This window comes from Loa loa (genome assembly GCF_000183805.2).
Source record: "Loa loa unplaced genomic scaffold supercont3.252, whole genome shotgun sequence".
Lineage (NCBI taxonomy): Eukaryota > Metazoa > Nematoda > Chromadorea > Rhabditida > Onchocercidae > Loa > Loa loa.
This window is the reverse complement of record NW_018108432.1, coordinates 64,729-74,471: the sequence shown is the minus strand read 5'-3', so window position 1 is coordinate 74,471 and position 9,743 is coordinate 64,729. Positions and strand designations below refer to the sequence as shown.

Genomic DNA, 9,743 nt, shown 5'->3' with positions numbered 1-9,743 from the left:
CTCGTAGAGCTCGTTTTTTCGGTAACCATTGGAATTATTGATCTAATTGTGGATATCATGTTTATTGTCGATATTATTATCAATTTCAGAACAACTTATGTCAATGAAAATGACGAAGTTTGTTACTATCATTTTTAATTTTAAAACAAATTATTCATCTTAATTATTAGAATAATAATTTATTTTTATTCAATTTACTAAAATTTGCTTAGTTAATAAATTTCAGTAATTAAATTCAAATTTTTCATCTAAAAATTTGTTTATTTATTTTTCAGGTTGTATCACATCCCGGAAAGATAGCAATACATTATTTTAAAGGCTGGTTTATAATAGATATGATTGCTGCTGTGCCCTTTGATCTTCTGCTTGTAAATACAAACAGTGATGAGGTTAGATTTTTTTTTTTCCTATATCTTCTTACATTTCCCACAATTATTGTTCGGATTAATTAGGATAAAATAATGAGTTATTTGCATTATTCTTTATCAGCTGTTATCATTTGCTAATTGCTTTATTACTAATTTCAGAATGAATTTTAGTCATTCATTAGGAATTTAATGACCTTCTGACCTTTTTACGAGTATGAGGAAAGAATTTATTGCATAATAAAATTTTAATATAGTACTAGTTTTTTCTTCCGAATTTGGTACGGTAAGATTTCATTTCATGAAAAGTCATACTATAGGTTGTTTTTTTCTTTCTTTTTAAATTCGAATTATTATTACTTCAAGCGGCAATGATAAGACCTTATTGAATACATAAATTCTCGACTAATCATTCTTAATTAGGAAATTCATAATAGAATATATTTCCGTCGATGTTTAGTTGAGCATTTGGCAGTCTTTTTTTTCTTCTAATTATTTTCAAACCCTAAAATTAATCTTAAAGCGAATTGACATATTTAGTTTTTTTTTTTCTTTTCGCTAATGTAAAAATTGTTTTAGTATATTTAATTATTAAAGTTTTAAATGACTAATAGCTTAATATTGCAATAGTGTGCAATATTAAGCTAAATGGTAATTTAATTGGTGAAGAGTAAAATAGGGAAAATAATTAGATCAATTAGAGTTAACTGAACAAGTAAACAAACATAATCACGATCAAGATTAAAGGAAGTACGTAGTATTAACTAAGATTTAATGAGTATTAATGATCTGACCCTTTTAATCTTTAGAAATAACTCTTTGGATAGATGTTAATATTTTAGATGAAGGGTTAATTATCGATTAATTAAATTTAGGAAGCTTAATATCTTTAATGCTAAAAATATCACATTGAAAGTTGTCATTTTTGCGATAATTTAAATGAATTTTACTTCCTTCACACTATATGAAATAAATATTGAAAAAGGACAAACAAATGGGTACTCAATGATACACGTTCACGTATGACTTTTACGTTTGCGTCGTTCACGTACGAGATATGAAAGTTATCACTAAAGAAGACTATTTATGAAAGATAATGTTGCAATAAAGTTTTGATTATATGTTAAATTTTAGAAAAAAAAATGAAATTTTTCTTTTTTTAAGATCGGTGGGCTCAACAAGGACGAGGTAAATTGCAAGCAATTATTCATTCTTGGCTCGTTTTTTTTTTTCTCATTTTTTATCGTTTTTTCTTCCATCTTTTTTACTTACAAACTGCATGATACGAAAGAGCAAATGTCTGCACGAAGGGCGCAAAAGTCTGCACAAAGTGTGCAAAAGTTTGCACGAAAGGCGCAAAAGTCTGCACAAAGTGTGCAAAAGTTTGCACGATAAGTTTTTTCTTTTCTTAAACCTTATCCCTTTTTCCTTCTAATTTATTCGTTTTAAAAATAAGAAATAATTTAAAAAAAAAAAAGGAAACATTTCCTCTTTTCCCTTTCACTTATTGCAATAGAATCATTAATACTTAGAAGATAATTTAGGTTTTTTTTTTCTTTTTTCTTCCCACTATTTAATTTACCCTTTTTTAAATCCCCAAAAAAATTTTTGAGAAACAAAATTCTTTAGATTAGAATTTTTTTGTTGTAAAAAAAAAAAGAAACTGTTTTATAAAATATTGTCAAAAAAAGTGACCAACTTTAAATTAAGACAAGCAAGAGGAAAAAAAAACCAATAATTTGTTTTATTGTATCATGCTTTCGAATGAATGGTCCTTCTCGTTGACCGTTTTATTTTGTTGACCAAAATTAAAATGATTATGGCTAATGGTCAAACGTAAATGTCCAATATGCAATAGATAAATGAATTGGAAAGTACAAAGCACTTCAAAATATTTTAACAAACATTAATCAAATAATAAATGAAACTAACAACTTACTGCTTTAGTGTATTTCAAGCTAATATCGAACTATTAACAATTGAACTGACAAAAAAAATATATATATAATGGAGATGAACTTTAAATTCCCTTTTCTTTATTATTTACTACTAATCTAATAATGAATTCAAAAATTTTTATTCGACAATTCATTGGCAATGCAAGTGACAGTGACAATAGCATTTGACAAAATGTGACACATAATTTGAGAAGTAAACTTTTAATTAAACCCATCAAAAAGTTACTTTTATTGCCTATATTGATAAGTTTAAAACAATTGGCGAAGAAGGTACTATTTTGGAAAATACGAAATTTTGTTTTTCCAGATTATAAACTTAAAATAAGATTTAATTAAACAAAATCTAATTAAGTCATTTTATGCAAAAAAAAAAAAAAAAACTTCATTAATGGAGATTCAAACATATTTCCTAAGTGATAGCATTTTATCGTCGTTAATTAAATAATTAAAACTTCTTTCGTCTTTTATTGGACAATAACATTTTTATATTTCAAAACCTGACAAAAATTAATCCTTAATTATATTTGTATGAAATACTCAAGAAGGCTATTATCAAATTGTATGTCCGTTCTTTTTGCATTCCACAAGATGAAATATCGTTAGTGTGACAATAAGCGGACAAGAGGGAAGTGACAAGAAGAGTTCTTGCAATCTTAATAATAAGGAGTATAATTAATAAGTGCATCAATTAATCGATTTATTTAGCTTAATTAATTTTCACTCCATGCAATTTTTTGTTTTTTTCTGAACACAATATTGACCGTAATGTAAATTATTTTCAGTAAAATTGATCAGAAATGGTTTATCAAACATATATTTCAAAATTTGCATAATACATTATAATAAGATTTAATATTTAGATAATAAATTCAATTTAAAAGCTATGTAAGTTTCAATAAAATAAAAAAAATTTTCAATATTTAAAATTCAATAGCTAATAATTATGCAAGAATTATAAAACTTACATATTCATCTAATTTCAAGAAATTATTACTCATTTTAGTTTAATCTTCTCTTTTTCTTAAAGTTAATTTAAAAAATTTAAATAATTTAAATTTGTTAGAAATGTTTTACAAACATTTTTCAATCATTAATTGTAACTGTAAGAATGAAAGGTACAGTAATTAAGATTTTATTCACTTTTTGGTGGTGTGCTAATTTCACATAACCATTATCCCTAACCATCTAATCATTTTTTTTTTTTGAAACCAAATTTTTACTCAGTTTCAAATTGAAACTTGAATAAAAATTTGGATTTAATAAAATTAATTTCAAAATATTTACATAGTGCTTTTTTTGCCTTTTTTTTTTTTTGTGATACTCTGAAAATTTTCAAAAATTTTCGGATAGTTTTAAAAAAAAAAAGTTTCAAAAAATTTAAAGCACTTGAAATATTATTGAAATTTATTTACAAATAAAAAAAATCAAAGAGATATAATTTTGTGAAATTTGTGAATTTATATTTTCTAGACGACAACATTAATTGGATTATTGAAAACAGCTCGTCTCCTAAGATTAGTACGGGTAGCCAGGAAACTGGATCGTTATTCTGAATATGGTGCTGCTGTTCTATTATTACTTATGGCAACATTTGCATTAATTGCCCATTGGCTTGGTTGTATTTGGTATGCAATTGGAAGTGCTGAATTGCCTCATAAAGAATTCACATGGTTACATCAGCTTGGTATTTTTTTTAATTTAATTTTTGAATTATTTAAAATATTATAATGATTCACACATTAAATAGTTTAGCATATTTATCGTATCTTAATTTTGCTAATTAATTTTTACTAATTAATGTTACTAATTAATTATTTTGAATAATATTTGATAATTTTATAAGAAGATTGATAGTTTGATAAGAAGATTATATATATAATATATAAATATTAAATAAAATTGAAAGTAAATAAATAATTTGAAAAGAATAAATCTAATAATCATTGATGTTAATTTTCAAAAATTCTATTTGTTGAAACATTTTTTTTTTTTTTAAACATATGATTTAAAACAACTATTATTAACATAAATTATTTTATAAAATAATAATTTAAATTTTTAAAGTATAATTAATTATAGCACGTCATTTAAATGAACCTTATTTATCAACAAATGGAAGTGTACCAACTGGTGGACCATCATTGAAATCACGTTATGTTACATCACTTTATTTTACACTCTCAACAATCACCTCAATTGGCTTTGGCAATGTTTCTGCTACAACTGATTCTGAAAAAATTTTCACTATTATTATGATGATTTTAGGATGTTTAGTTTTTTTCTTTTCATTTTTTAAAATTATTTAAATTTAATTTTTTTTCTACAAATATTAAATTGGTAAATTATTGAAAAGATATGAAAATTTTAATTTAAAATTTTAGCATTAATGTATGCATCCGTATTTGGTAATGTATCAGCAATAATACAACGACTATATAGTGGTACAGCAAGGTATCATACGGAAATGTCTAGATTACGTGAATTTATACGCTTTCATCAAATTCCAAATCCTCTACGACAAAGGTTGGAGGAATATTTTCAACATGCCTGGTCTTATACCAATGGTATCGATATGAATACTGTAAGTATATCTTTTACCATATTACTATCTGAAAAAAAAAAAATTCTTTATACCTTCTAATGTATTTTTAGAAATCATTTTTCAATATTACTATTATCGTACTATATTTGTTTTGTTTGGTTTTTTTCTTTTTTTTTTCTTATTTATTCCTCTCAGGTATCAATTCTTAGACAAATAATTTAATTATTCACAGGTATTGAAAGGTTTCCCAGATTGCCTTCAAGCAGATATATGTCTTCATTTGAATCGAAATTTGCTCAACAGTTGTCCAGCATTTGCAGGATGCTCACCTGGTTGTTTACGAGCCTTAAGCATGAGGTTATTTTATGCTTAATATTTTATTAATCAATTTTATCATATGATTGTAATTTTTTTTTTTTGGATAAAAATTACAAATTATTGATCAAATATAGTTAAACTATATTTGGAAAATTATTAAATTCAAAAAATTATTAAATTTTGAAAATTATTAAATTTATTAAAAAAATTATTAAATTTTGAAAATTTAAATTTAAATTTTTTTTTTAAATTTAAATTTTTTTTTTAAATTTGAAATTTAAATTTTGAAAATTATTAAATTTTGGAAAATTATTAAATTCCCCGGGAAAAAGAAAAAAATATTTTTAAATATAAAAAGAATGAAGCAAATTATAGGTTTCGAACAACACATGCACCACCGGGTGATACCCTGGTACATCGAGGTGATGTGCTTACTGGATTAAATTTTATTGCAAGAGGTTCCGTGGAGATTCTTAAGGATGATATGGTTGTGGGTATTCTTGGTGAGTTAATAAAATATATGTAAATAAGCTTGAAATTAATATTAATTTTGAAAAAGAAAAAAAGAAAAGAATGAATTAATTTATAGGAAAAGATGATATTTTTGGTGAAAATCCATTATTACACGAAGATGTTGGCAAATCATCATGCAATGTTCGAGCCTTAACTTATTGTGATTTGCATAGGATATTACGGGATGATTTGCTTGATGTGCTTGATATTTATCCTGAATTTGCTGAAAATTTTTGTCGCAATTTAATTATTACATATAATTTACGAGACGTTAGTTTCTTTTTTTTTTTTTAAAGTTTTATAATATTTTAAAATATTTATAAAGCAGAAAAAAATCAAACAATACTGATAATTTTGCAAAATTCTACAAAAGATATATCTTTTTTAAAGTGCAGTTCTTTTTTTTTTTTTTTTTTTAAACATATACGTATGATATTTAACTGATTTAGGAAGCTCAATCGATGAAGAAACGACTTGACAGGCATAAACTTTTACGAATGTCATCATCGTTGGACAAAGAAAAATATCTTCACTTCAACGAGAAGGTTAGGGAAAAAAAATTTTTTTTCCTTGCAATTTATATTTGCATCCTTTTTTTTTTTTTTTTCACTTTATGATGAATTTGATTTATTTGTCGCTCTTTGTGTTTTGGCCAATTTGCTAGGCATTAACTCGAAGTGAGAGAAAAGAGCCAAATTCTAGAGGATAAAAAGGAACTGAGGGCAATGATAAGTGAAAAGTGAAATAATGGCAAGTATTATTTGAAACATGCAATTTTTTTGAATTACACTATTGAACTTTTTTTTTCTCCTTTATTATATTCAAATTAAATTAAGCAATTGAAAATCATTAATCAGAAATGAAAGGAATTCATTGGAAATGAGAAACTCGCACAACAGTTCTTGATTTGTGGAATTTTTCACGATAAAAAGTTTAACAATTTTAAAAACTCATGAAGTTCAGAAATTATGTCCATTTAATTGGAATGGAAATAAAATATTTTCAGGTTCGATAGATAGAAGGGATGATTTTGCTGCTCGAGTTGAGCCAACAAGTTAGTTTCAGACATCTTTTATAATGTGGAAATCTAGCAGTTGCACTAATTTGAGACATGTCATAGTTCAAGCATTAGCAGTTTCAAATTTCTTCTCCTTCAAAAAACAATTTTTATTTTTTCAATTTTCATCATACAGTAACTTAACTTTCTTCCTAATAATTTTTTAATTACTACAGAAAGGATATTTCATAAAACAATTCATAATGCATAAGATAGCCTTACTAATTGTATTATGAAATATTTATAAATACTTGTTTCAGTAATTCATGCAAATATCTAAAAAAACATTTCTTTCATTCCTTTGAATATCTCTAAATTATCAATAGTTCAATTAGTGGCTATAGAATCGATTGTTACATTGTTGAAAATTGAAGTAGAAAGTAGATATGACGTACGATCACGCCATTATGTAAGATATAATCGATTGCATCGAATAACCTGAATATCCCTAATAGTTCATTGATAAATTGTTATCTCTAATGGACAATGTACTTAGTTTGTTAACAGTAATGCAACTTTTCCATTGATAAAGGATATCACCAGAATGTGAAAAGCATTTCGCTTGTAAAGTAAAATAATCATAGGTATAATGAAGAATCTTATCACAATCAACAATTCTATATCAAGATATCATATGTCTGTGTTTAATTCTCTCATCTAGTTTTTTTTTTTTCAAATTTGAATTGCTAATTAGATGAGATTGTCACACTGCAAAAGAAAGTATTACGAAAGTTACTTTCCAATCTTATTTGCAATTAAAAAGTATTTTAAATAAAATTATTGTTTTTATATTAAATTTCAAATTTTTTCCTATCATCTAAAATGCTTTTAAAAATGTTTATATCAATACATTCATGATATTGACCCCATAATTTATCAATCCTTATAAAGGTCAACCTTATTCTCTGTCATTTTCTCATCTATTCATCGATCAAAATTTGATAGATTTCATTTCTCTTATTCTCTCTATTAACTTATGAATTATGTTTTCAAGTTTCACTATTTCCTTATTATCTTTATTTGAATTTAACAATTCCCCAATTTATTACTAAAATTTACATGACAAAAATGACAGTAAATGATATGAGATGAAAATTTTTTGATTTTATTTTCAACGAGATATTTGCATTGATTTGTTATATTTTTAAGAAATTTCTAGAATCTTACCTTATTCATTTTGAATTTTCTTTTTTTTTTTTTTCTAGTAAATAATCGTTCTGAGAACGATCATACACGTTATCAGGTGCTGGAGAGGAGACTTAGTGACATTGAAAGGTATGAAATGTCATTGATATTTGATTTATTGATTTGAAATCTTGAACTTTTCTGTTCAAAAAACTTGATTTGAATTTGATTTTGAATTAAAAAATTTTCAATCCATTAATTATTTTACATGAAATATAATCAGCCATATATGGTTGCAGCCATTTGGAGAAAATGGAAAATAAAATCAACAGCAGCCTTGAACAAATTTTAAGGGTTTTAATTCCGGAAAATGCTTTAATTAATTCGTCTTCCGGTCGTTCACCAAAGGGTACCTCTGTTCGAACGATTTACTCATCTCGCAGTGCCTCAGGAATTCTTCCATTCAGGGTATCTATTTTGTGTTCTGAAATAATTTAGATTCCTGAATACATAACTTTTGTATCTGATGCTAAAATTCTAAAGTTGTCACAGATGTTACTGTCGGAGTTTTCTGATATCCTCAAATGTTGACTGATCATAAATGAACCAATTAATTGGCTTAAACATTGCATATTTCTTAGAAATTATTGACTTCCCTCCTCATTAACATAATATACAATGGGTTTCATTGGAATTTTTAATGAAAATATTTCATTAGAACAATTTTGGCATCATTTTAATTGTTTAACCTTTAACCTTTAACCTTTAACCGTTAATCTTTCTTTTCCCATTAATTTACACAATTTTCAGTTGGGAAATAGGAATGAGGAGTTGATACCATTGAGATTGCCAAGCAGTTACAGTGGAACGGATGATGCTAGTAGTCCATTAATTGGTACTAGTACCACACCTCCAACACTGTTACCAACCACTTCACGCTCACTTCAACCTCGTCGTTCGGGTCGTCCCTCATTGGTCTCTGCTATATCGGATCAATCAACACCAACCAGGTCTGAACTATCACCTGAAGATACCGATACGTTATTATAGCACTAACTAAAATTACGGTTTCATTCTTCATTTTTCCTTCATTTCGTAGAAAGTTTTTTTTTTTTTTTTTTTTTTTTTGTGTTAAACTTCTTCCTCCTCCTTTCACATTATTTCATTGTATGTAGCATCGAGTTTTATGCTCAATTTAGCATATCATAGCACAAATATTTTTTTCAAATCTTTTGAATTTATCTTTTATACAGTAGTAAATCTTCCGATCTATCTGACTTCCCTTTTTATCATTTCCGGAAAAATTGATTTTTCCGAAAACTAAATAAAAAATTTTCAGTTTTCATTTGAGATTATTATATTGAATTGGATTGTTTAGAAAATGTTTGTATTTGTGTTGTGGTACACAATGACAATTTTCTTTTCTCAGGGGATCTATGTCGTCCCGGTGTACCGTTATTGGTCTTTTTTTTTTTTACAATGATTTCTTTTTTATGAAATGTAAAATTTTAAATTTACACATGTTTTGTTGAATTTACCGATTAATTTTTAGTGCAAATGATATAGTATTATATGGTAATAGATCGCTTCACTCCGGTGCCCTTTTATTTTTTCTTTTTAAAATTTGATTTGAATCATTGCGAAATTATTATTATTATTATTATTATTACTATTATTATTATTATTATCATCATCATCATTATTATTATTATTGTTACCATTATTATTATTATTATTATTATTATTATTATTATTATTATTATTATTATTATTATTATTATTATTATTATTATTATTATTATTATTATTATTATTATTATTATTATTATTATTACTATATATTATTATTATTATTATTATTATTA

The 9,743-nt window shown here is 25.2% G+C and overlaps 2 protein-coding genes across 2 annotated transcripts; both read left to right on the top strand.

Annotated features, from left to right (window-relative positions):
• Positions 1-50: 50 nt before the first annotated feature.
• LOAG_09772 (hypothetical protein) lies at positions 51-539 on the top strand (the record flags this gene model as incomplete). The annotated part of the gene is made up of 3 exons (XM_020448015.1): positions 51-117; positions 276-389; positions 528-539. Exons 1-3 carry the CDS (start codon positions 58-60, stop codon positions 537-539), a joined length of 186 nt encoding a protein of 61 aa, XP_020301806.1. The 5' UTR covers positions 51-57.
• Positions 540-3,431: 2,892 nt separating this feature from the next.
• LOAG_18296 (hypothetical protein) lies at positions 3,432-8,975 on the top strand (the record flags this gene model as incomplete). The annotated part of the gene is made up of 12 exons (XM_020450958.1): positions 3,432-3,443; positions 3,794-4,007; positions 4,403-4,591; positions 4,705-4,904; positions 5,098-5,222; positions 5,559-5,686; positions 5,773-5,966; positions 6,146-6,241; positions 6,660-6,750; positions 7,959-8,028; positions 8,178-8,346; positions 8,689-8,975. The coding sequence occupies 12 exons, from the start codon at positions 3,432-3,434 to the stop codon at positions 8,926-8,928; spliced, it is 1,728 nt and encodes a 575-aa protein (XP_020305308.1). The 3' UTR covers positions 8,929-8,975.
• Between the last annotated feature and the right edge of the window lie 768 nt (positions 8,976-9,743).